At 42.3% G+C, this 27,845-nt stretch overlaps 1 protein-coding gene across 9 annotated transcripts in view; it reads left to right on the top strand.

Moving 5' to 3' along the window:
* ITPK1 (inositol-tetrakisphosphate 1-kinase) overlaps positions 1 to 27,845 on the top strand; it is a 134,005-nt gene that overhangs the window by 93,624 nt on the left and 12,536 nt on the right. For all 9 annotated transcript variants that reach the window (NM_001012588.2, XM_040701046.2, XM_040701042.2 and 6 more), the window contains 4 exons: positions 17,792 to 17,890; positions 19,923 to 19,963; positions 24,674 to 24,839; positions 26,748 to 26,815. In NM_001012588.2, the coding sequence (NP_001012606.1) occupies positions 17,792 to 17,890; positions 19,923 to 19,963; positions 24,674 to 24,839; positions 26,748 to 26,815 (374 nt within the window). The remainder of the gene's footprint in view (positions 1 to 17,791; positions 17,891 to 19,922; positions 19,964 to 24,673; positions 24,840 to 26,747; positions 26,816 to 27,845) is intronic.

Genomic DNA, 27,845 nt, shown 5'->3' with positions numbered 1-27,845 from the left:
GAGGGTACAGTGCAGGCGTGTATGAATCAGGAGCAGCATGCTGATGATGAATGGGAACAGCAGTGCGTTGCTTCTTATTGTAAATATAAAAGTGGTAGGTGGTAAACTTAAAAAGTAAAATAAAATTATCCCATACCACGTAGCTAAACGCAAACTCAGTGCTGCAGGATGCTGTGAATGTTGATTTGTGTGGGTTCAAAAAAAACCCAATTAGATTAGTGACAGAAAAAGTGAACAGATAAACCATTTAATGTCCTAAAGTCCCTAAATGGCAGCTGAAAATGTCCCTGATAAAGACTGAGTGTAAGAAAGTGAAGAAGGTAAAGGAAAAGAAAAATGCAAAGAAACTGAATGAACGCTAGGAGATGGTTTCTATGGTAGTGTGTGAACACATACTGCGCTACCACAGATTATACAGCTGAGTTTCCCTCCTTTGGAAGCTTCACAAGGCTCAGCACACATGGAACGCAAAGAGTGAGCCTCATAGTGGGGAACATAAACGCCTTCCTGATTCCAGGTTGGATGGACTCTTCTGGTCAGGACTACCATAAGCCTAAGGGCATAAAGAAAGCTAGAAAACCACATACTGCTTCGCATGATGTGGTTTTGTGTTTCTACATTTCAGCTCTGTTCATTCCCTGGAGGCATTGAAGGCCAGGCTGGATGTGGCTCTGGGCAGCCTGGTCCAGTGGTTGGCGACCACTAGACTGGGAGTTGAAACTAGATGATCACTGTGGTCTTTTTCAACCCAGGCCATTCTATGATTCTATGATGGTTCCTTCTGCTTGGTCATACTTTAATCAAATGGGTATTGAAATGAAAAGCTGACATATCTTAAGACTTCTCTGACGAGTATCTGAAACAAAATGCAGGTGAAGCTATTGCAAAGATACAGGTGCCTCCAGGTTGAAGCTGCTGGCTGAGCCCAGTGGGATTCTGCCTGTGAAGCTTTGGTGTGGAGGACCCCACTGTGTGCTGAGAAGCAGCTTTGAACTGTTCCTGAGCCTGAAGAGGTCTGAAATTTGGCTGACTGCAGTTTAACCCCAGATTTTGGCAGCTTTGTATAACACAGAACATGATGAACAGACTCATGCCAGAGAATGTGAGCACTTTTGAAAGCAGATGCAAGGGTTAAAAATAAAATGAAATTAAAATCCTCAATGTTTGGGGTTGTTCTGCTTTTTTTTTGAGGGAAGATGAATTAAAATGAGCATAGAGCCTCCTGTATGTGATCATGACCTGTAAGAATGAAAATCCTTTCACAAATCCTGAGTTGGTTCTTAGAAAGATACATTATTAAATGTGGGCACTGAGGCTTCTCTGGGATTTTCTGCTTAGTAGGAAAGGCAGAAAGTGGAGAGCAAAGGGTAGGAGCTTCATTCATACCTAACTCGCAAACTGCTGCAAGTGAAGAAAAGATAATTGCCTACTGGCAATGATGTCTCTGGGATGCTTTATATTTCAATCTGCTGCATGAACATCTATCCCACTATCTTCCTCACACATAGAAAATGAATCTCTTCTCGTCTGTGAGAGACTCACAAAGTATTTGTGGGGGGAGAGCTATAAAAATACACCAGTATTACAGAAAATAGCATCAGTGTGTTGGCCAGCTGACAGGAATATATTTACAGAATATTCCGTTACTCAGGCAGGCTTAAGAAACAGGCATTGAGGGGAGAACATTCATTTCAATAATAGAACTTACCTATCGGCAAAAGAAACATAATTTCTGTTTCATGGCATAGAGAGTAGGGGTCATCCTTCAGATTTAAAAGCAGTCAGTTGGCAGCTAGCTAAGCCTCAGTAAAAAAGACCAGGAGTGGAGTATAACACATGGAGCAGAGGAGGAGGCTGGAATGCAAAAGACTGTGAGCGTGGCTCTCAGCTATTAACAGCGTGGCTTAGAGGTGCCTTTAGGTTTGCATTCACCAGCATAAGCCACAGCAGTAGCATCATTCTCAGGATTGCACTTTGCTCCTATGGTGCTGGGGTCAGATCTATCTGGGAAGTGGCATAACTTTGCTTTCATTTGCAGTAAGATTCAGTCCCCACAGTGCAGGAGGATCGAGCCCCTGGCTCCTCCAGTGATGGAGCTGCATTGGCTTCCCAAGCTGGTTGTCCCAGTGGAACATTCATGTCCTGTCACGGATAACTTACAGTTTAATTAAGTGTGAATATCCCAGGTGTCCTGTCCTCTCCTGAAGCATCAGCAGATGCTTGTTGTCTTCCCCAGCCTCATATCACCTCCATAAAATGTTGGGTGGATGAGGAAGGCTTGTTGGGACGGAAGGGATCTCTCTGTTTGGGGGATTTCTTCATGGATGGGTCTTGGAGCCAATGCTTACCTTCCCTTAGTCCTCTGGAAAGGCAAGCCTGTGTCCTTGTATCCCAAGTAGGACTACAGAGGGAAATCAGAGTTCAGATCTACAGGGAGCGTTCAGTTGCTGCTGCCTCCAGTAATGATGGCAGTCAGTGCTCTAAGCTAAGAGGCACCTCTGTGAACTCTCATGTAGAGGGAGCAGCAGTGGGAGTCCTGTTAGACTTCGCCTCTCTGCTCATACCTGCCTGCTCCCACCTGGGAGCTGAGCTGTTGCTCTCTGATGGATGAAGTACACAGAGTGCCTGCTCTGTGCAGCGCTGTGAAAACGGTCTGTGAAAGTAAATGTCATGAATGTGTGAAATGAAGTTGCAGCAGTGACAGATCTTTTGTGTGAGTGAGGCAGGCTTACAGCTGCGTGCTCTTTGTTCGGGCCTCAATTCAGTGTTGCCTCAGTCATGGTTGTGTGGCATTTTCAGAAGCAGTGACAGAGCCTACGCACAGCCAGCATCTCAGTCGTGTCCTTTGCAGCATTACCGAACCCACAATCTTCTTTTGTTCACAAAAAGCTTGGCACGTTCTCCACGTTGAGTAAAACGTAGACTCTCCTGAGAGTTTCCTGCCTTTGTACTCCCCTATAGGCTGTGCAGACAATCCTCAGTAACCTAAAGAGACTACTATTAAGAGCTTGACGAAAAAGACTGAAATGTTGATGTTACGTTCCCGAAGACAGGAAAATACTGGCGTCTGCTGTGATTCTCTCATTCTGCACTCTGATTTGCTTCTACTTTCCCAGTTCAGCAGTGCAGTCAATTTCTCTTCCTATGCAGACGCCATGAGGAGGGCTCTCTGCACTTCCTCCTGTTGTCGTGCTGGGACTCCAGGCTTCCCGAGGACAAGCGCCTTGTCAGGCTGCTGCTTCATATGCTCCTGCCTGGTGCCAAGTTTTATGTCTCCTCTGACTCCTATTACGTGTTGGAAACAGAATATTCCCCCTGCTCTTGGAGGGAGAATCCCCCTCGAGCTGGCTGTACGTTGTCATTTGGCACAGGGTGAATGAGTTTCTGGAATTGTCTGTACAAGTCTCATGTGTCCAACTACAGTGTTTGGCTGCTGTGGTCAGGGCATAAATGTGACTAACAGTCAGGCTCTCTGGAACAGAGCAGAGACTGGTACTGCCCGGGTTTGTGCCCCTGTAGGGTGCTAATGTATGCTTGTTTAGAATACATAGAATTCCTTTCCTAGTGTTTTTCCATTCGTTCTGAGCTGAATTTAGCAGCGCTGAAAAGCAGCAGCATCCTCCACGTTAAATCCCAGAGAGAAGCTGCTGATGTCATGTTTTAAAGGCTGTTCCTTGTGAGATAGAAATGCATTGGTGCTGCTTTTTAGTGCAGCATTGGCTTGTACAGCATCCTGACTGCAGCAGCCCGATACCTTCACGTGCCCTTTTCCCCAGTAACGGGAAGAGATGGAAATTACCCAGAAAAGCTGTATACGCTTGGTTTTGCTGTTTCCCACATGGCACATGGGTTTTTGCTAATGAATGGCGCCAGTGCTGGCCTCAGGGAAGAGGAAGAAAAGCTGAAATGGTCTTGTCAGGGCAAATCCATGGTCTCAGAAGTCTGGTGTTTGCATAATCTCATCTTCTCCAAATATGAGCTGAAGTCAGAAAGAGCAGCCTTCCTGCTCCAGTAAAGTGATGTTTTGTACAGCACGTATCAGGCTTGTTTCTGAAGTGCTCTGAGCATGGATTGCATATCCTTGTACCTGAGAATACAAAGGCTGAGCGTGTTTGTATGCCTGCATCGTGCTGGTGACAGTTACAATTATGTGAATCAGCTGCAGGCACAAAGACCAAAAAGCCACTGTGTGGTAATCACAGCACTGCAAGAACATGAAGTGAAAACCTAACAAATGAGCATGGTCTGAGCTTCCAGGAATAGAAGAAAACCCTATATAAGGCATACAACATTGATTCTTTGTTGGGCGTCTTTGCATATCTTAGTATTATTCAAGATCATATTCTGCATTTTTGTTAACTAAACGACTTATTCTATGTGCTTGTCATGGTTTTATAAACATCTCCACTGCACTTTCTTTACTTCAGTATTTGTTTCATTTCTCTATATTTAACTGCCTCGACAAACACTGTTCAGCTGTTGCACTGTGAGTGGCTGGGGGCTCAGGCTTAGGAGCTGGGAAGCTGTTAGTTCAGGTGCAGTCCACACACAAAAGATGAGTTCCACCCCTGTCTTGGAATCTTCTGTAGGGGAGTCCTCTTAGCATTTTGTCTCTTATTTTGTGTCTGTAGAATGGAGTGGTGATGAGCAGTGCCTTTGTAAAAAGGGCAGAATCTCCAAATGAGAGGTGCTGTTTGAGAGCTTGGTAGAATTGCTGTTACATTCTGATCCTAACCTGGTTCTGAATCCCTTCCTTACTCTGCTCAGGTTATTGAAGGTCCGCTTCAGTATCCCTAATAGTAACGTGGAAGTCCTGTTGGATAGTCCAGGGATGTTGAGAGATACTTTGATGCATGTGAAACTTTTCCCATATTTTGAAGTTTATACAAATGAAATGTACATCAGTGACAGAAGCCTACATTTTCTATGAGCGTCCTTTCACATGCATTTTAACTGGCTGAAATGTTTCATCTTAGTATTTACTTTTGTTGCCTTCCTAAAAAAAATCCTTGCAAACACAACCTAACTCTTTTCATTTAATAGGAGTCAGATTAGCGAAGTCTTGAATGAAAGGCATGATTGCATCTCTCAGAAATCTACTAATTGCCATGGAAGCATTTAGCTTTCCCAGAGCTACAGACATGTTCAGCATTTTGGAAATGCTATTGCCATGAATGTCTCTCCTATCACCCTGACTTTGTTCTCACGTTCTCAGTCTGTCAGAAAGAAAATGACTACCCAGATTCCCGAAGCCTGGAAAATGGTCATTAAATACATTAGACAAAGAGGAAATAGCATGTCTACTAAATCAAAGATGTTTTATACAAATCATGATGGGTCATGCTGAGAGATGTCTAGTTTGTTGAGCTTAGCAATGTTTCCCTCCTTGAAAATTAGCCAAGAATTTAGCTCTTTCCATAACTTTCTAATCCACCTACACAGCAGAGCTCAGATTCTGTAACTGGCATGTTGTAGAAATCCAGTATTTTTCAGACCGCATAGTCCTTAATGCTTCTTTGATTATAACATAATTAAGAGTAGAGTTTAGCCTGTGATTTTATTTATCCTGTTAGTAATTCATAAATTCTTCTGTGCAGGATGTATTCTGTGTAGAGTGCAGAATTTCAGCACACTTTTCTTGCCACCCACAAAAATATAGGTGGGAAGACAGTCGAGTGTAAATGAATTCTTTGCTTCTCAATGAAGTGTATTTCCTGAAGACAAAGGATGTTTCCTTTCCTTTGGAAGAAATCTAGTGAAAACTGGGAATTGACACTGGAAAGAAGTGGAACTTTCCTCTTCACTGATCAGATACTCTGAGCTGCACAGTACAGTGGTGTTTCCTAAGTGAATGTCAGTGTGGCTCAAGACATCCTCTATTGGGTCCTTCTCTAGATCGCTATCATGCATCCCATCAATGTGTGTTACAGAAGGGGAAGCATTTGCCTGTTCATTATAAGCTCTTAGAGGTTCCACCCCCTTTGTAAGAGTTAGTTAATCATAGAATCATAGAATGGCTTGAGTTGGAAAGGACCTCAAAGGTCATCTAGTTCCACCCCAAAGCCATGGGCAGGATTGCCAACCACTAGATCAAGTACTAGATCAGGCTGCCCAGGGCCCCATCCAGCCTGGCCTTGAGCACATCCAGCAACAGGGTATCCACAACCCCTGTTAATGGATGGATATGAGATAGGTTGTCCTTTTAGGAGTCGGTGTCCCCCTTATTTATCAGCGTAGGTGCAGGACTTCTAGGGAGTTATGGATGGGTAGCCATGAATTGAAAAGCTTCCCACACTCACTCAGTACCCTTCAGCATTTTACCATTTTACTCTGACTGTATTTTAGTTCCTTCCTGACATTTAAGGCTCCTTCCTCTTGAGGAGTTATCAGTCTTTTTTGTATATACTTCTTCGAGAAGGCTTATATACTTTAGGCATTTCCTTACCTCTTTCAAACTATTAGATAGTTATTAGATAGAGGAGAGATGTGAAAGAGATCCAGCCATCCAGGGAAAGGGAAGGAAGTGGATGTGTAAGCTTGAGCTTTGGCAGAGGGGGCTTGAGGAAAGACCTGGGTTTTGAGCAATCTCCAAAAGAGTTTATCCTTAAGAAAGTGCTTAAAAAGGTGGCAGTGTAGATAGGTAGGGGAAGGTTAGAAATGGCAAGGGGTGTGAGCTGTCAGTCGGAAGAGCAGATGAGGCACTGGAGTGAAGTGTCCTGGGACTGTGGGAAAGAGGGAAGGGGCTGGAGGTCCCTATGAGGACAGAGAAGCACAGTGTGAGGACAGTTCTTTACCAAAAGGACCCCTGGGTTGAGAGATGGTGAATTCTTTGCTACATGCCTAACAGCAAGGAGAACAGGAGGATGATAAGGAAGAAGAGGCAATTATATAGTGTATAGTGTTGTAATCTTTAAGTAAGAGTACTTCCCATAAACCTTGAATTCTGATTTGAATTTGGTTTTATGCATCACAGAGGTAGTTCTTATATCAAGCCCTAAATGGATGAACCAGTTCCAAATATGTACATGCCTCAGTACGTTGGTCCTTATGTCAGCAGATGGGAACTACTTGCAGGACAATATTTTCATTCTCTTTTAAACAAGTAAGATTGAACTAATAAGGTTATTTGTAGCTAATCATTGCTGAAGTGGAGAATGTGGTTCAGGAGACTGCTTGTCCTGACTAGCATTGCTAGATATAAACTGAGCAAATCAGCCACAAGCTCATTGTCATTCCTGGGCTTTATTTCAGGGTGTTTTTGCATAAGGATATCTCCTCCACTCTTGCTGTTGTGATTCTTTGACGGAAGGTGATGGCAGGTTCATGAATTCTGGCTCCATGTAGTAACTGAGACCAGAGAAGTATATATGTTTCTTTGTGTATTCAGAGTATACAGGGCAGCACTGTTTAGTGCAAGACAGAAATACACATATCAGTGTCTGCAGTCTCTGGCAGAGACAGATGTGACTATGAGTGATTAATCTCAAACTATTGAACATATAAGGTAAGTAATGGTCCATGAAAACAAAGTGGCTCTTGGAGTAGCCAAGAAGAACTTCTGATTTTTGCCTTCCAATAGCTTCACTTAGTTGCACAGTGTTTTGGTCATCTGTGATGCAGTGCAGGAATGCTGCAATGTCTACCCAGAGTGTTTTGAGTTATTTAGAAAAAGAAGAAGAGTGGAGGGCCATCTGAGGACTTCTTAAAGGAAGAAATTAACACAGTGTAAACAGAATGGTGTGTGATCATTCTTCTGCTATATAGTTATACTAACATAATTATAACAGAAAAACATACACCAACAAAACTTTCCCATGTAGAGAAGTCTTTGCTTTTTTTCTTTCTGGTATTAAATAAAAATAGCTGTAGCTTGTTTTTTTAAAGTTATTTCTTCTTGGTGGTTTAAAAGTGGTCCCTATCCACTCCACTTAAGAGAAGCCATCCAGTTGCAGCTGGGCCTAACAACCTTTGGATATGAGCCATGTTCCAGCTGTGCCCATGGCAGGCAAGTGCAGAACAGGACCTTCTGAGATGAGAACCAGTGTTCTGTGAGGAAGATTATGGGTTTTTTTAAGCATTTCAGAATTGCCTATGACCTCTATTTCAAATTTTCAAGGTTCAAAAATACAAAGTATTAATTTGGTTGTTCCTTCCACCCCACAAAGTGAACTATGAGCATTGTAGAAAGTAAACATTCCGCATGCTTGCTAATCTGAGCAAAGACATTGTTAGGGCAGGAAGTTACCTTTTTGTCACGTGTAGATTTAGGGTTCATGGTTATTTGCATGTGATGTTGATTTGCTTGGGTTTCTCCATCCTTGTTTAAAGCTATATTTGTTTCAGACTAAACAGTTATTTCTCCTGTTGTTACTGAAATACTACATTGTTTTCCTTCATTTCATGATGCAGTGAGAAAACCATTGCTAGCACGCACTTTTGTTCTGGGAAGCTGCTTTGCGCAATGAAACACAAGTAAAAACAGTGGTCACCATGTCTCCGAAAAATCCTTTTGGCCTCACAGCCCCGAGGTGGCCCCATGTTGTTAGGTTTGAGCTAGATGCACAAAATGTCTGACTGGAGGTGCTCTGCTCAGTTGCTGTCAGCCTTGCTCACTAGTACAGCGATAGTGATATGCCTCTCCAATGAGTGTTATCCCAACATCTTGGTGCGTTCTATAGATCTGCATATAAGCTCTTGCACTGCGTGGTATGATCATACACCCGTGAGATGGTGAGGCAGTAAGGACTAAATGGTTGTTCACATTTTCACCTTTACCAGCTGTGTGGTCTGGACTATAAGCCGAGAACTCTGCTCTGCCTGCTTTGAGCTGAAGCAGAGCTGCTACAGGGGCTCTGCTCTGGAGGCTCCATCTGGCTGTGGTACTCAGCATGGCCTGAGAAGCCTCTGCCTTGGGGAAAGCTGTATCGCTGTATTCACCAGCCATGGGGCTCCTGCTTTGCCTCTGACCCAGCACATACCAGTTGGAAATGGTATTTTCAGAAAGCACTGGGCATGCATTGTCTAGTCTCTCACTGGGTTTATCTTCCAAGTGCTCGTTAAACTGATCTGGTTAAAGGCCATCAGCCCTGTTAGATTAAAGCTATGAAGAGCTCCCCTTGACTCTGTACTCTTCTGGATACTCTAATGTCTGGAAGTGAACTGTCATGAACAAGAAAAAACTGCCTGTGTCATGGCTGGCATCATCCCTCTACCATGAATATTCTCAGTGGTAGTTTTATTTTTTGGTAGACCAAGTACTTTGTGTAAGACATGGAGAGATGGATTCTGCAGCCTTCTGAAAATAACTCAATTAAGTCAGTAGCATTACATGCAAATAAAATCAGTAAGGAATTCAATGTTGGGCCTTCAAAGACCACCTTAGATTCCTGAGTGTGTGAATAGCATCCCACTGCTGCTCTGCTTTGAACTGAATTTCTTATGCACGTCAACTGACTGTGAGGTTCCTTGCTGCTGTGTTATCTGTTCAAACGCATGAGGGCCCTTGTGCTATTGCCTTTCCTTCAAGTCCCAAAGTGTACTGTGTAACAATGTATTTGCACAAAATCTGGTGCTCCCTGGCCATGTTCAAGCAGTGTGTGGTTATACAGGTAAGTGCGGACCACCATCTGCTGCTCTCACCCACCATGTAGGCAAGAGGTGTACAGGCTCCTGTCCTGGATGTGTGTAGTTCGAGGATGGGAATTTGGGTTGGAAATTGTTTTGTACTAGTTTTAAGTTTCTTGGCTCAGCATTTGGGTGGAGGAAGCTTGAAATAAGCTGCAATGAACCATCAATGCAAGAGGTATTTCAGAGGATAGAGCTGTAATTGGACACTGGCTCATTGTTCTGAGACACATTTATCATTCTGCATACTAAAATAATGCATGATATGGGTAAGTATGTGAAATGCAGCATATAGACATCACCACTTAGAGGCAGTTGAGTGGCCTTTAGATGGGGTTCAGGTATTCACACAGAACCTTACATTTGCATTTTAAAATAGAGCAGGCTTACAGAGCAGATTTTGCATTGTCTTTCTTCTGGAAATCCCTTTAGGGTTTCACAGATATCTGTACTTCCAAAGCTGGGGTTCTGAGTAGGACATTATTGGGATAAAAATGCAGATAAATTCTTCTTTGAGCTTGCCAAATAATCTCTTTCTTTTTTTAATTCTTGTTGAGGAAAATGGCTTTCATTCTTCCCATATCACTGGAAACATTCCTGCCTGTAAAATGATCCCCTGACTTCTTGGTATTCATCACTATACAGAAGAAATCTTACAGTTTCAACATAGGTGGTTGTAGCAGGTTTTTTCTATACTTTGTTATGATTTATCAGACATTTTTGCTTAAGATTGTTCTTTACACAGCGCCTAAGAAGCACCAGAAGGTTATAGCCTTCTTCTGGAAAGTAGGTCCATTTCTCCCAGTTTTGTGTAGGCAGGTATGTCCAAGTGACTCCCTGAGAGCCTCTGCATGTGGTGCTATGAGAAACCTAAAAAGCAGGAGGGGGAGGAAGCCTGTAGGTAGTCCACTTTTGGTTAATCCTCCTACATTCCTGAAACAGGCTTTAATTCTGGGGTACAGTAAGCACATAGCATAGCCAAAATGCTGCATTTTACAAGCACCTGAAATCATGTATTTTAAAAATAGAGGGGAGGGAGGGGAAGTGTAGAAGAGTTGTGCTGTTTAAGTTGAAGTGCAAAGCTTTCTGTCTCTTGTGTTTGCATCGTGGTGGGTAACTGCTCTTACCCACTGAAAAATTAGGTAATCTGATGATCAACACACATCTCCCAGTTGTTCCTCTGATCTGTCTCCATAATGAGATGAGATAATCTTTCACCTCTGAACTTGTTGCATTTCCGTGAGCTCACATGGTTGGCGGTGCCAGTGAGCGAGTTTCACCACATGTCTGTTTTAACTTAAGGCAAGTCTGTAGCTGCACTGGTGTGCTTCCAAATACCCTTGAGGCTTAATCACAATGAGTAAGCTGAATGTTTGTTTGCAAACTGCTTCTTTCAGCCTAACTGCCCGAGAAAGGTGAATTCCTTTCTTGGGAATCAGAAAGGAGCATCCATTTTAGTGAGGAAACTTGGCATAAGATGAAAATCTAGACTTAAAAGATTGGAGATGCAGATCACAGCTTTGTGGAATGGCTATCCGTGAAGAAGGGTTCAGCAGGGGAGCCTGGGGGAACATCCATCACATTGCCTTTACTTTGACTTTCTCCTTTATATAAACTGCTGTCATTGCTCTCCAATGTAAGCCAAATTCATTATTTTCAAAAGCTGTAACTTGAACTCCTAAACTGCATGTGAATAGCAGGTTCCTCGGGAGTCTTTGAATACTTATTTATATTCAGTTATGAGGTTTCCTCACTTGGCCCAGGTGCTTCAAAATCACCAGTTTGTTAGACATGAAGACTATTGCTTCTGCAGATGTTCCATTTAGCATAGTCAGTGCACAATTCCTGGTATTTAAAGCATTGGCAAAGTTAGCATCATGCCCCCAAAGGTAAGTTTGCTCTGCCCTCTTGTGTCTTTGGAATATGCTGCTAAAAACACCCCAGATACAGCTGTTTTTTTGTAAGAATTGGAATTTTCTCCCTCCAGACTTAAAAGTAAAAGGCTTCACCTGTGGTTATTCAGCTGTGATTTGATTCTTCAGTGATATGTATGAATCAATGTATATTTGAGCTAAATCTGCTCTGCCAGTATTTCACACAAACATAAATTTCTGAAGGGTGGCAAAAACAACTTGAGGTTATTTTTAGTGCAAAAGAATAAGCCTGATAAACACTATGAAATTTTGGTTTTCATGAAACTTCAACTGAAAAATGAAGTACCAGAGAAAGCAGTGAGGGGGGTTATTTGACCATAGTAGTAACAGTCCAAAGCTCTGCTAAGTTTACAGAGGTTAAATACACTCTGAAGGGGAAGAAAAAAAAAAGAAAAAAAAAAAAAACCACAGTCATGTAGTTATTTAAATTAAAATACCTTCAAGTTGTTTTTTGTTGTTATTGTTGAAAATGAACTTAGGAGGGAAGGGTGAGCTGGAAGTTCAGATTTCCTCCCCTTATTGTATTAGGAGAAAAAGATGTTGCATTGGCTGTACATCCTCCCTGTCCCAATAGGGGTAAAGTGCAGCAAACAGGTGGAAGCTACAGTGAAGCATGGTTTGTTGAACATCTCTATTTATTTTTACAGAGTCTTAAGCATCTTCAAGTCACTGAGCCAACTAAAGAGTGGCTTTTCACAGTAAAATTGGAAGTTCAGAGTTTGATAAGGTCTGCTGTAGATCTTAAAGCTTAAAGCTTAACTTTTACTCTTTGAGCATTTCGTGGTGATTGATCTAATCCAGTCCTGATTTTGACAGAGGTGTTGTCCTAGTTATCTTAAGGAGTGTTTACAGCAGAGACCAGCGCTTTCCAAGAGTAGCTTTGTCATTTCTCTGTATAAAGTTATGTGTGATGTGGAGATTGTGCTCCTCATTTCTTCAGAAAAAAGCTGATAGCCTTTCCAGCCACAGAGAGAAACTCAGGAGTGCTCTATTTCTAATTGCTAAACAGAATTAGGGTTAACACCCTTATATGCTTCAGGACAAGTCTGTAACATGCCCAGGGGACTCCAGACCTTCTCTTGTGCTGCGTTAGCAAACTTCTTTGTCCTTCCATCTGCTTCAGAAATTAATTGTAGTGACTCCTTTTACCCTTCCCTTCTTATCAGTGTGTTCATGGTACCTCCTGGTTGTAAACAAAGATTCTACTTCTAAAGAGCCTGATGAGAAGAAAATATATTCTTGAGTAAACGCCTTTTGTTTTTCCAGTAACTCTCTCAGGATTTTGGTTGCTGATGTTCAAACTGAAGCTTCGAACAGGTAGTTTGTTCAGCTGATATAATGGCCTTGGTAGCATCAAAAGATCTTTTCCTTTAAACTCTCCTTAATGTAACTTCATAAGTCATCCCAGTTCCAAAGAGAGGCAAAGCCTTCTCCCTCTTTTCCAAATGACAACTCTGAGATAAGATGTGACTGGCGGTCATGGTCCCATGGCATAGGATTGGTGGTGTTGAAAGTAAGTATGTGTTCTTCAGTGTGTCTCCCTACATTAGATAGTGAAAGGGGATGAATTACTAGGTAGAGACACGTGTTGAGAGAATTACAAGGTAGGAACACGTGTTGAGACTGTGAATCTGAAGTCTAATAGGTAATGGCACCCTCAAGGTTCAGTTCCTAGCCACGGGTTTTGAGCTATTCTTGCAGACAATCTGTGAGCCTGAACTGTTCTTTTTAAAATCCTTTTCTGAGGAAAAGGAAATGCACTTTTTTATTTATGAAAACATAAGATTGGATCTGCAGTTCATTATTTGTTGTCTTAGATCTCCAAAGTTGTAAGGACAACAGAAATCTGAATAGGAAAATATTTTATGGTTTGTCTTGTTCTTATGGTTCAGGCTTTTTTCACAGCTGCCCTATGTGTCAGTACTTCATAACCATTTATAGTACAAGGACTATCAATCCTCATTGAATACCGTCCAGGGCCTGTCTTGTATGATGCTGTCACAGTGGTTTCCATTTATTATCACATAAGGTTTGGTTAAACTGAGACCAAACGTACTGCTCTTATTGTCCCTTTATTTGATTTATCTACCTGCTGCATGGCAGTGTGTATTCAGCACTGGACTTCTCATACCTTCTTTCTTTTGGGGACTTTGGTATTTTATAATTATTTTGCAGTCTGTCTGCAGGCCACCAGTAGTGCACAGAGCCTGGGTGGGGGACCACTGCTCACCACCTCTTGTTTGAGCAAGCCCCAGGCATTAAGGTTTCAGCCACTTCTCAAAGCCAGAAAACTTTTTTTTTTCCCCAAGCAGTATTTACTCTGCAACTTCCACATCGTTATATCCTAGTTTCTTCTGTTACCCTCATTGAACTTCATCCAGAATAATGCCTGTGTTGTTCGATGGGGTTGGATCTCTGCTCTGGCAAAGCTCATGTCTGGTGCCACAAATCTGCATAGCCAGAGGCCGTTACTGTCTGGCCCAGCCATCACTCATGGCCTGGTAATGCCTGCTTCCCTGCTGGCTTCAGAGGTCACCTGTTGCTCTTCGTTTGCAGTCAGCATGATCTCAGCCACGGTCTTCATGTGGAGGTGAGGGAGGGATGAGCTCAGTGTAGGTAGCAATGGAAGGACAGAAATGGCAGTTTAAATAAAGTTCAACATAGAGAAGAAATGGGGATGGGATTGGAAACAATGTAGAAAGTTCAAAAGAAAGGGGGGAAGAAGCTATCTGAGATCATATAATCATGAAGAGAGAAAATATAAAGAATATATAGAAAGCAGAACACCACAAACTATGTACCAAGACGTACCATAAAGTTAAGGACAAAGATAGCAGGAGGAATACAGTGATATTTTGACCTTACATTTAAATACAATGTGTTGTTTCAAACAACAACAAAAATGCTACAGATGCTTTTGGTACTTGTCTGAAGCAAGAGCTGAACTCTGCCAAGTCTGAGCAGCCCTTCCTCATTGCTGTCAGGTTGGCAGCTGTGAGTTGACATGGCCTACCTGTAGGGCCTGGCCAAGTTTCCAAGGGAAGGTCTCTGACAGACCACCAAGCACTTGGAAAAAATAAAGAAATATCACTTTGTAACCATGCCCTACAAAAGTATGTAGCCTCTTTCATCCCTGCACTCCTCTGACACCAGGAGAGATTTTCTTTTCTGATATCTTTGTTCACTAAAGGCCGCGTGAAGATGGGGCTGATAACGATAGTTATCTGCTGGTCGTGTGACTCGAAGCATGCACCCACTGTGAGGAGGAAGTGCCTGAGTTTTGCTTTCCAATCTGAACTGGAGAGTATAGAAATTGTGTTTTTAACAGTCTCCTGAGAACTAAGGGCACTTGTGCGTCGCTGAAGATGGAAGACGTGGTAGCCTTTTCAAAAGAGTCAGTGTCAACGCAGAGTCAGCGGTAGGGCCAGACTTCTGTCTTTCGTTCTCACCTCTAGACTGTTATGTTCATTTGTTTGTATGTTTATTGTTTCCTTTTTAACAATGGTTCCCCATGGTGACTGGTCGCTACTGGCTTGGGAAGAGGCAGCAGCAGCGGCCAAGCATCTTGCACCCAACTTGTACTCTGTAGCATTTTGCTGTAGCTGCTGTCTGCTGTGGGAGGAGAAGGGAAAGTTATATGTGCCTGTGGCTATTTGTTGCACCACATGGAGTGTGTGGTATAATTTTGTGCTGATTAAACCCAGTTTTGAGATTGAGCCTTGGACATAGAATTGTATGTCTATCCTGGACCTCAGGGCAGAGAAGGTGTGTTGAGACTGCACTCACTTTGATAGTAGGAGTTCAGTGATGAGAGAAAGCTTCAGAGTTTGTTTGCCGCCTTTGGAAGGAAGAAAGGATCGTCACTGACAGCTGGAGAACTTTTATAAACTGACAGCCACCTACAGAATTGCAGTGTGTGCAGTTAAACTCAGAGCAGCACTTCTAGCTGTGGACTGTACTGAAATCTTGGGTTGAGTGTTGTTTGTCCTCGGGTCTAGCCATGAATTAATGGTTTGTTCTAGCAGCTTTAGTGAGCTAGAATTGCCTTCATGGTGGACAAAATGCCATTGCTGTGCAAAGTCTGCAGGAGCACTTTGACATGCTAAGAGTCTCCTCTGATAATTTTTGTTGATCCAGGTGGTCTTTTCTAAGTACAGTGTCGAAGAGATTACTGTTTGCCCCTTCCTTCATCTCCCCATGCAAGTGTCATGTAATTGGCAGGAACACTGAAACCTTCCTGTCTCCAATTGCTGTTTGCAGGGGAGAGCAATGGAGGGAGGTGAGATAGAACCATACATCCCTCTTCATTTGCACTCCGAAGGCAAAGTTATTTGTGAGTCTTAAGCATATGGGTGGGAGAGCTGCCAAGGCAAAGTTGCTCCCAAGTATCTGTAAACTAAATCTGATTCCTTAAATTCATCCAACTAAGGAACTTTCTTCCACTCTGGCAGAGGCTTGTAAATATTGCAGTACCTGTCACTTTTGGATGCTGCTTTCTATTTTCATAGCAACAAACTGAAAACTTTGAAGTCTGGGATGTTTCGTTTAAGTTTTTAAAGGTTGACCTCAAAGCATCGATGTTTCTGCTCCTGTTAGGAAGTATGAAAATAGTCTTTTCAGAGGAAAATTCTTGTAGCAACAGTATTGCTAATGGCTAGAGTTCTCCTATGTTCTCAGAGCACTGAAGCAGCTATTGAAATCTGTATAACAAAGTATAAAAAGTTTTGCCTCTGTTTTATTGTCAGTGTTGCTACTTCCCCTTCCGTATGAGAGAAAATGCATAAATGTATACTTAAAATGAAGTGAAAAGCATTAATCCTGACAGTGCTTATTAAGTAGCTTCTAAATATGCAGTAGTCTGAGAGTATATGGTTGATTTTAACTGGGGTTTTAATTTACATGTACTTCCTAAATTCTGCATAGCATAGCCTCCAGCTGTTCGGACTCTCTGCTCACTGGGATTGATGTGGATGTTAGTAGGGCATGTTTTGCTTATTTTCAAGAAAAAATGCTGGCTGATACAAACCTGTGACTTGAGCTTGCTAGGTATTGTTGTTCCCATCATGTAGAAAGGTTTGGCGTGGTGTCCCTTGAAATAAGTCCTATAAATGAGTTTTGGCAAACTCATTCTGAACTGTTCCATATTGTCAGCTGACTTGAGTTATGACTCATTTGTGACTCCAGTGTCAATCTGTCCACAGTTAAAACTCAGTGGACACAGTATTTTCCTTTGAGGAGCTCATTTAGACAGTTGCTCTTGTCTGTGTGATGTTCTTGATTTGATTTTGTCAATGTGTGTCAAGCTTTTGTCTGAAAATCTTTGGTCTCACTAACCTGTTGCAGAACTGTAGCTGAAGCAAAGGTCCTCTTTACACTTGAAATTGCAACCCAACCCTCTTGAGAGGTGGAGTTTTATGACTGAGCACTTTGAATCCTACCATGCCTTCCCTACATTCCTGCTGCATACCTTGGGGAATTGAAGTTCTCCTACAGCAAACAGAGCATAAGTCATAGAGCACTTCAATCTACTGAATCACTAAGAGGGCTCTTTTGACTTCAGCCATCCCACAACCTCATCTGAATAAGCACAACATCAACAGCGATTACTCTTAAATTTTACCAGGGTTTCTTTATTTTTTTCTTTTTAATCAAAGTCCTCTGAACAGTCTTGCCACAGTGTCTCCGTGGAAAGCAGTGTTCTGTCTCTAGCTTTGCTGAACCAGATGAGCACTGCTTTCATGACAAAGATGTCTCAATCAACAGTGAGATGTATTGCATGTCTCTCACCTTGCCTGAAATACAGCTACGCTGGAATCTGCTGCGTGAGTGGCACTCCAGTAATCCCTGCTTTGAGAGACTGCCTGCTCCCACCACGCTTGCTAACCATACATGTTTCTGTAAAATGCTAAAAGCTAACATCCTTATATCTTTTTACTTCATTGGCTACAGCTTGTGCAGTTACGTATTTCTGAGTGAGCAATGGTTTTTGCCTACCTACTTGAGAAAATGTAGGCCTTATATATTTCCATTTTAGTGTGTCCCAAAATTGGCCTTTTATCTTCTGAAATGTTTCCAGAGTTGCAAATCCATGTCTGGCTGATAGTCTTTCTGACGATTTAATATCAACTGGTAAAGTATAGCTGACTACCAAGAAGCAGTTTGAAGAGAGCCTGTAAATACGCAGCTGAGAAGCTAAACCCCTGATGTTAATTTGGTCTCCTTTTGTCTTGTAGATGAGAGGATCTGTTCACCACCCTTTATGGAGTTGACAAGTGCCTGTGGAGAAGATACCTTGCAGCTTATAGAGAAGAATGGACTGGCATTCCCATTCAGTATGTATTTGGATTTTTAATTGGTGCTTCAGTTAGGTTTGGAATATTGCACAAGCTCCCCCAAGAATACCGTGGCCGACACGGCAGGAGAGTGTGTTTCATTGCCAGAGCGTACAGACTGTTGAAATCTTCAGATGCTCTGAAGCAGTTTGATTGGAATGTGGAATAGAATTCCTCCCTTTCCGCTTTTGTTTTGCATTTTATTGATATTCATTACTTTAAACACCTCTCTACAGTAGATATGTGTTCCTGGGAAATGCTAATAGTTCTAACAAAGTTAGCCTCTTGTCCTGAATTTGTGCAAGAGATTTTTCCTGCCAGCTACAGTCATTATTTTTCTTGAGAAAATCACTCCCTTGCTGACTGCCCGTTTTTCCACCACCCCTCCCTGTCCATGGTTCAGGCTGCAAATTACAATTTTGGAAGGTGGAAGAAAGAGTGTGAAATATATATTGCAGGCTCCAAGGGCCTACAGTCTCAAATAGCTGCTATGATCTTGTGCTTTTTAGCAGGTTTTGTTATGGGGCTTGTGCTTTAATTTATTTCTTAATTTGATTCTTTCCGGTATTAAGTGAGCTGAATTGGTTAGTTGGTGTTTGTTCCCTTGGTGTTTGCCTCATTTGTTAGGTTCAGAGGTAAAGTTGTGTGAAAAAAGCATATTTTGCCCTCTCTGTCATTGCTCTCCTAAAAGAGATAGGTCCCCTGAAACTAGACTGGAAAGCAGGAATTCAGAGCCTGCTGAATGGCTTTGACACCCCTTCCTCACCCCATGTACACTGTCTTCTCAGTACAGGCTGGCCAGTGATGACCCTGTATCAATCTATGTACACACAGAGAGTGGTGACACACTGGAACAGGTTGCCCAGAGGGGTTGTGGATGCTCCGTCCCTGGAGGCATTCAAGGCCAGGCTGGATGTGGCTCTGGGCAGCCTGGTCTAGTGGTTGGCGACCCTGCCTGTGGCACAGGGGTTGAAACTAGATGATCATTGTGATCCTTTTCAACCCAGGCCATTCTATGATTCTGTGTATTCAGAAGGCCTGAGTCAGTCCCTCTAAATGATGATAAAATTAAAAAAATAACAAGAGTGACATTGTAGGAGTGCTCTTTCCTGATTCTTTTACTTAATTTTTGTTTTCTAAATTCTCCTGCTTTCCAGAGCATGTGTCTGTATGACATCATGCACCACTTTCCAAAATGTCCAGTTACAACTTATTCTGGACTCTAGTGCAGGTCATCTACCTTTCATAGCTGCCTGTCCTCTTGCATCTTCCAGCAGCCCCCAGAGAAGTCTTGTCCTGTCCACCTCCTCACTACATGCAAGTTTTATCTCCTCTTATGAACATATGAATAATATCATCTTTGCACATCATGTGGCTCCCAGGATCTTCAGCTCTTTCCTGGTTTCATAATAGCAGAAACATTTTTTTCTCTTCCCTCTTACCAGTTTTGGTATGGAAATGGGAACCACGTAGATATGCAGAGCAGATAAGGAATATGGGGAAGAAAGAACTGCTGAGCTCTCTCTGCTTCTTTGTCTCCCTCCATGATTTCCTGTGAAAAAACATACGTGCCTTAGTTTGGTTCAGACCATTTGGTCTCCGGCCCTTCCCCAGAAAGAGGGAAGCAGGAAAAGCAGTTGGTTTCCAATGTGTCCCAGCTCCCTTTTTTTCAGGACAGTGGGTCTTTTGTGCTACATGTAAATTTCTTCAGCCTCAGGCAAAACCACAGATCTGTGGAGAAGCCCTCTGAGTGGGCAGGCAGTACCAGCGGTGGCACTAACTCTTGAGCTTTCCACCTCTGTCTCACCCTACAAATGACCTCTGTTTGCATCTCAGTTCCTGGGGGTAGGTGAAAGAGCAGAGGTTGGAGCAAGCTAAGCTTTGCAGTGACTGAGGATGCTGTTCAAGCAGTGGCTGTCAGTGTTATCTGGTACAGTCAGTGCCTCCAGTGATTTTAAGCGTGGGTGGGAATGGATTTGTAAGGGTTTTGTGTGTCCTGTCTCAGTGGTGCTTTTTTCTTTTTTTTATTTAGTTTGTAAAACCAGAGTGGCCCATGGAACCAACTCTCATGAGGTGAGTTAAAAACTCTTGCAGCTCTACTTCTACTCCCCTTGCGGCAGTTTGGCTGGTGCTTTCTGGTTCTTTAGGAAGGCAGAATGAGGGCTATGCCCAAACCACTCACCTTCCCACACATCTCATTGGGTTTGATAACACCAGTATTTTTTACGTTTATCTGAAAGATAGCCAAATCTGTTTTTAACCTCCTAACATAAAAGCTCATTGTAGCAGTTTCAACCTTCTATTATCTGGTTTTCTTGCTGTATGGGAACTGCTGAGTCAAGGCCTGAACCTGAGGCAATGACTGAGTCAGCCGTGGGAGCACAGGTGAAGGCAATTCACCTGTGGAACCTGGCTGCACCTCTCCTAGACCCCATTTAAGGGCTGACTGCCACTGGGGAAGGATCTCTTTCTGGAGATCTCTCCTTTGTGGAGTTTTCCACCATGAGCCTAAATCTTCGGATATGGTAAGCATTTCTTCCTTGATTGCTTCTTTTTCACCAGGATAATCTTTCTGACTGTAACACCCGTAGAGTACCATCCTAACTACGCTAGTTGTCCAACTGTACACTTGCTTCCAACAGTTTGTATTCAAGTTCTGTCTGCAAGGCATCTTCTTTGTCAGCCTCTCATCTGGTGGGAGGTTACACCAGGGGGCTGGGATTTCTGCCCTACTATGCTTCCCCTCTAAAATCTATATAGTACTGGTAAGAAATGGTTTTGTGCTGCCGATGAGGCAGAAATGTGAATAAAGGCTGGCTGGTTCTTATTGGAGCTACAGGAATAGCAAATAGCGTCTGTTTCCAGGCATGTTCAGTTGTAATGTGGTTGAAGCTGTGGGAAGAACTGAACTGGTAGCATTATCTGCTTTTCCTCATTCCCGTAAGGCAATTGCAGTTAAAACAGTTATGTATTCCTGGAAGGAGTGCATTCTCTGTGAGCTTAGCTTCCTCTAAATTTAGGCAAGTCGAGTCCTGGTTTAATTCTTTTCCATTTGTGCTTCTTGCCTTCCTGCATACCACAGCTCAGTTTTGAGAATCCTGTCCTCCCCGCTGGCTCCAGGAATGCCTGGCTTCCTTTGTTAGCAACGTGGTCACTGTTCCAGGTTTCCCAGCTGCTCCTGAAATGTGCAGTATGTTGCTGCAGCATCTTTGGGAAGTGAAGGCCCTAAAGTAAAATGCCAGTCTAGATGAACAGAATACCTACAGCTGAACTTCTGAATGGACAATACTTTTAAAAACATAGCTAGGTTTTTCATTAAAGCTTAGCTTGGATCATTTTACAAGCATGACAGGCAGTTCTGTTAGTTTGCTGGAGCAGCTGCTATGAATTCTTGCTGTCGTTCCTGAGAGCACTTGGGACTGGATCGTTAATGAATTTAAGACTTGGTTCTCTGTTGATTTTTTTTTTTTTTTTCTGTGTAGAGTTCCTCTGCAAGTGCAATCTGGAATGTGTGAAGCTTTCAGGGCCTGTCCAATTAGGCCTTGACTTGTGCTTCCCTGGTGAATATTTCCTTTATACAGTGCAGACATACCATTGCCTCCGCCAGAATTCCATTTTCTGAGCAAAAATTGGACTGAAATATAATTGTAAGCTGCATTTTTATCACATGAACTAAAGCCAAAAAGGGTCCCCTGGAAAAAAGCCTCAAGTCTAACATGGCATTTTACATATTTAGTAGTAGTAGTAGTCACTTTTGAAATTGCTGAGTTCTCAGGAGCAATCCAAAAGTATATTTATAATCAGAGAGGAACTGTCTTGTAAATGTTATTTTATGGGCAGTAATGGCAAGGGAAGCATAGAATAAATAGCCTGTTTACATTACAGTCTGTCTAGAAGATAGTAGGTCTAGAAGAAATCGTTGCATGTTTTATTAATGGCCCCTCCTTTGGCATTTGCTTAATTTGCTGTAGAGATATTCCCACTGCAAAGTTGACCCTGAAACTAGAATGCAATCTAGTCAATCTGGTCAGAAATCTGCTTTTCTTCATAAGATGACTACTCAGAAAGATCAAGTGTTGGCTAACGGGGACAGCTGAAGGTACAGGCTTGAATTTGAGCTTGGTGCCAGCCTTGTCTGGCAGACTTCATATTTTGCTGTGAAAACACAAACTAGTTAGGTCAGGTGCTGTTAGTATTCATGTCCCACAGTTCCACATGGCTTCTGAGCAGGCTGATAGAATTTGCAGTACAGCACTTGAACCCAACTTTGCCAGTACCATTTCTGTTAGAAACTGAACAGAGACGATGCCTAAAGGTTCTCCTTCCCAGCTGCTAGTAGGTCAGAACACAACTGTCCTTTGGTAAAGCTGCTGTAAGACATCACTGGGACCCATAATGTGAGAAAACATGTCCAGAGTGTGTCTTTTTCTAAATATTGAGCAGACAGGAATAAAAAGCAGGGTTTTTTGTGGGGGTTTTTTTCAGACTGAAGTCCTTAAAGACATTGACATTAAAATTTCTTGCTGCCAAATATTTTGTTTTGCCTTTAGAAGAGCTCTGCATCTGTAACAGGGAATGCCATTTGAAAATTATGATACCAAGTATTATTCTCAAGTTACTGCCAGATACAGCAGGTCTGTGCTGGATGACAAAGAGCAAGCACACCCTGTAAGCAGATTCCTGGATCTGTATTCATACATGCTGAAGGAATGAGACATCCCAATGAACCAACATAGCACAGCACCATGAGAGTTTTTGGGTTGTATGCTAGTCCGTGGGGCTGTCAAGACAGAGCTTTGCAGAAGAAAGGTTTCATTTGGTTTCTAGTAGCTCGGCTCAGTTCTGTGCTGAGAATATAAACTCTGTGGGTTTTCGCACTCTCCACCCCCGCCCGCCCCCCCCCCCCCCCCCCAAAAAAAAAAAGAGTGGTAAGTACCTGAAAGAGTGGTTTCCAGGAATGAATTCACTAATATTTGCAGAGAACACTTGAAGGATAAGAACAACATAGTTTTTACCAGTATGATATTGTACATATTGTAAAGGCAACTGTCTATGCACAAGGAGAAAAGAACAATGGTTCTTGCCACCAGTGAAAGGCAAATGATGTTGTTGCTTTGAATCATCTTGATGGACAATGCTGATGGTTAGAGTAGGTTTCTTGAGCAGGTGATCATCAGTCACAAATTCAGTCTGTGTGTCAAACAGCTGGCATCTGGTGTAATAGAGACAGCATAAGTGTATCAGCTGCAAGCAGGCATTGAACGCTTATACTGACTTGAACTTAGAAAATGTTAATCTGAGTCATTGTGCTTATATACAGTTCTGTGATCCTACGTGGTCAACCAGATAAGGAGCAAAGCAGAATATTGAATAGGTAAAGACAAAAAAAAAAAAAAAAAGCTCAGACTTTTAACTATAAATGTGTAGTCACTACATCATCTGTCATGTCTGTTTTTGGTCAACAAAGCCTATTAAGTTTACTATTTTTAATACAGGAACAGAGATGTTATCAAGAATTTGGTATGGACAGTGCAGCGTACAGCAAATGAGTAGCTGATCGTATATAATATAAAGTAAAAGAGAGAACATAAAGCAGAAAAGTTTCTTTGTAAAATCCTTCCAATTACTATAACTGCAGTAAGATAATGTCAGAAGGTACAAAAACTGACTGGAAGCATGTGGTCAGATAACTCATTTGCACCATGCCAAGTCCTTACTCATATTGATCTGATTGACAAAATTTTCTTGTGTGTCTCTGGCTAACAAGGCCCAGCATCACTGGAATGATGAGGAGAGAGTTTCTATTCAGATAATGAGAGCATAGCTTTCTCAGGGATTTGAGGTTAGGGAACAAACCTTAGTGTATCCTTACAGCTGTTCAGGGGCACCTGGGTATAAAGTAATTTCATCAGCTTGTGCCAGAACAGTGCTTGCTGCCATTTCTGCATTGGAGCCATGGACATATTTGTATCCCATCTACAAACCTGCAAGATGGGAAACAATGCTTATGGTAATTAGATATGCACACAAGTGAGTTGATGGAAGGTTCTATGCAAAGAGCTGTGTAACATATGCTTATGCTGAAGATATGTTGGCTTGACAGAATACTTCTCTGCACCATCCAGCATCAAATCCATTGCTTGATTCAGCTGGTGTTCATCATTAAGGCCCTATACATGACTTCTGTTGGGGCGTATTTTGTACAGTTCCTTCAAGGGAATTGTACATCTGGAATAATGGGTCAAAACTGAAAGTCATTAGCCCCAAATTCTCTAACAGTAAGAGATACTAGGTGCTGGAAAAAGTTATCTGATGATGTGGGTGAAACCCCATTGCTTATGACTGCAACTGTACTGACCCGAACCACAGGAAGTACAGCTTCAGAGTAAAACTTGTATTGTTAGAACACAGACCTACGCCTTCACACTTCTTTTGTTCTCATGATACAAGCTTGTATTTGTACAGACTTGGTTGGCTGTAATTGTCAAATATTTTATTTTTCTTCTTCTAGAAACTTGTGATTCCAGTAACATTCTTAATAGAAGTGGGTAAATGAAATTGTGAAGAGCTGAGAATAAAATTTTCATTGAAAATGAAAGTTATGCTGCCAGTTGTGTCTGAAGAGTTGTGTGTCAGTGGAATGTAATGAAGTAGGACTAGCTGCTGAGAAGGGATCCATCCACGCTTGGTCAATATGTATGCGCCGGTAGATGTTCCCCCTCACTGCTTCTTGGTGAATATAAAGTTATTGAAAGACTTTTGCACAACTGTGTGTGTTTTCAGATGGCGATCATCTTCAACCAGGAGGGTCTGAAAGCTGTCCGCCCCCCTTGCGTCATTCAGAGCTTCATCAACCACAATGCTGTGCTGTATAAAGTGTTTGTAGTTGGGGAATCCTACACAGTGGTGAAAAGACCATCTTTAAAGAACTTCTCTGCTGGAATCTCAGGTATATGGTGCTCATTTACAAGGAAGTGATTGTTCTTAGAACCTTAGCAACAAACGGGTCAAAGGAAGCTCAAAAAAATCTTGGAGAGGATTGATTAAATGAAGACATCTGGTTCTTATATGTTATTTCTTCTGTATTATTTCAGTAAGAAGGGGGATAACTCAAATGCTCTGGAATATATATGAATGACATTTATATAGTAAATATTTATGCAACAGTAAGCAGTGTCTTACCTGTTAGAAACAGTGTTTTGTGTAATGTGGAAGTGTGGAGATGGAGAAACTCTCTGATTTCCTGGTAAGGTCACATCATTTGTTCCGGAGTTTGCTTACAAATGTGCTTTGGAGAGGATTTCCTGGATTACATGGCTTCAGAACTTCCTTTCCCTATTTTTACCTTGATTATATATGTGTGTTTAAATTAAAAATCACTTGTGCTTTCCCCGAAATATGAGGCCCATTGTTGTAAACCTTGGTGCAAGTGTTCTTTGTTTTGTGGATACCAGCTGTTGGAGAACAGGAGGAACGGTCTTGTCAGTAAGAACAGTGATCCTCCTATATGTCACTAGAGAGCAGTCACATGAAAGGTTTTCATTAGAAGATTCTAAAATTTCCTGCATGGAAAAAAAATTCCTTCCCCTTGATGGGCCTGAGATGTACATTTTGCGGGGCATCTGAAGCAAGAAGGAATTAGCAGGGCATGGATCTCTCTATCAGCTAGCAGAAGTATGAACACAGACAGGGTCCTTCTTAGGCAAAGATGTGTCTTCTTGGGGCTGTGCCACACTAAGTGTACACAGGCTGTGAAGGTGCTTGGTGCTCCCTGGAGCTCATGGTGGATGGAGTCCTGCAAGCAGGAAAATCCAGCAGGTAGCAGAAGGAGTAAAAGGGATCTGGCTGAAGGAAATGATTAAACAAGTGCCAATTTCTTGGTACTTTTTGTAGTGATTTCTGCTGATCTTGATATATCAATGTGTGCTCACCATTGTTTCCACACACAAGGACATACTTTGTTAGTTTATGTGGAGTTCGGTAGGATGCTGGTAAAAGACTTTGTCTGTAGGTATGTATGGCAGTAGGTCGGATATATTTACTTCTGGTTGTGCTGTGTGTCCTGATCAAATGAAATAGGCTGTGTTCACATAAAATACTATGACTGGCTGTGGTTTTGCTGGAAGAGAATATATTAAGGCATCTTTTTTAAAAATGCCTTTGCTATCTCACCCATTAGTGTAAAACCTTAAAGTTGTCTGGAAGGTTACGTAAGATAAGTTGGGTGGGCATACAAGGATAAGTGTCTAGCTTCCTTTCCCTTATCAGTAGAACTCCAAGGGGACTGGGCTAGAAGTACCTACCTAACCTACCTAGCAGGTCTGATGGTTGTGAGGCACTCCCTGGAGCTGTCTGAAAGCACAGGGCCTTTCTGAATGGGAGGAAAGGCAAGAAGAGTACGTGGTGGTCTCAGACTTTAGAGTGGATTTAAGTTTGCTTTTCACGACTCTTCCATCTTTATTGTACATGGCCCTGTGGCTGCTCTTAAATGTCAAGTCAGAGGCCAGCATGCCTTCTGATCTGAGTAGTCATATTGCATGTATCTAATTGGTAGAAATTAACTTCATTGTTAATTGATTTTGTTTGATAGATGAATCAAAACTAGTTTTTATTAACCTCTCATCGTTCTGTTTAACTGAGGGCTGAAGTCTGGAAACCACAGCTGTCCCGGGCCATGGTTGTGCTCGTAGCCAAGCTGTGGGTAGGAGCACGCTTCAGGGCAGATGGTGCAGGGAACTACCTAGCATTGATCAAGACTGGATTCCCTGGGCTGCAGTGCCATCTGCTGTTCCTTGCACTCATCCTTTGGAAATTAAAATCCTCTGTACAGTTATTTACAACCTTCTTTTAATTCCAGACAGAGAATCGATATTCTTCAACAGCCACAATGTCTCAAAGCCAGAATCATCATCTGTCTTAACAGCGGTAAGTATACTTGCTCTTTTTCCTCTAGCGTAACTGGAAGTCTATCTAGTTCTTTCATATCAAAGTGCCGGTAGCTAGCAACTCTCCTTAAGTTGTCTGCTTCCATGTTGCTGGCTGAGATCTGTTCAGTATAATGAACCAGTGTAGCTGTGTGTCCCTCTGCTATTCTTTACCAAGCTTTGGTGAGGAAGCACTGATCAGCAAGTCTGTCTGCTATGCACCAGGCCTGAACTCCCCAAAGCCAGTGTAGACAAAGGGAAGAAGCTTCTGAATACAAATATCTGCCCATTCCCTGTCTGGAGAGCTTCATAACCATAAATCATCCTCAGTTCTGTGAGGAAAGACAAATGGTGAAAATTCAGAGAAATTGCATTGGACAGGGCCATAGAGGATCAGTAGTTGGCTGCAGTGCAGGCTTTGCTGAGCTGCAATCAAAGGACTGTTTCTGGGGGTCTTCTGAGTCCAGTCATGCAAGCAGGTGGCACGGATTAATGCTCACATTACTAGGCCTTTTAATAAGCTTTGTACATATGAATCCAAATAAGGCCTCAGGTACTCAGCTGCTGTGACAGTCACTTTGCAGGGCTGAGTCCTTTAAATCTGAGTCTTCATATTCCTTTCTGTTTCACGTGCTCTATTTGGGAATAGCTCTGTAGTCAGCAATGATTAATTTAAATTGTGTGCAAGACTGATGCGCATGTAAAATTCTAAAGCTGTAATTGTGCTAGTCATAAATCCCTTTGTGGGTAAATTTACTTTTAAGTTAATGTAGAGAATATGCTCTTGTGGATTACCTGCCACCTCTCATACACATACATATTCCATGCACGCTTCTGTAGGCATACCAGTGTGCTTCTGCTGCATAACCTCTTGTTTAGAACGTGAAAAAATTACATCTTCCAGTCATAAATAATCTAAATCATTCTTGATAATACATGTCTGCAGAATAACTTACAGATGAACATTCACACGAAAGCTATCCCTTTTGAATTAGCTGCTGCCTTGAAGATACCAGCAGAGTTGTGCTGTA

The sequence above is a fragment of the Gallus gallus genome, chromosome 5 (assembly GCF_016699485.2).
Source record: "Gallus gallus isolate bGalGal1 chromosome 5, bGalGal1.mat.broiler.GRCg7b, whole genome shotgun sequence".
NCBI classification, from domain to species: Eukaryota; Metazoa; Chordata; class Aves; order Galliformes; family Phasianidae; genus Gallus; species Gallus gallus.
This window is presented reverse-complemented; position numbering and strand designations above follow the sequence as displayed.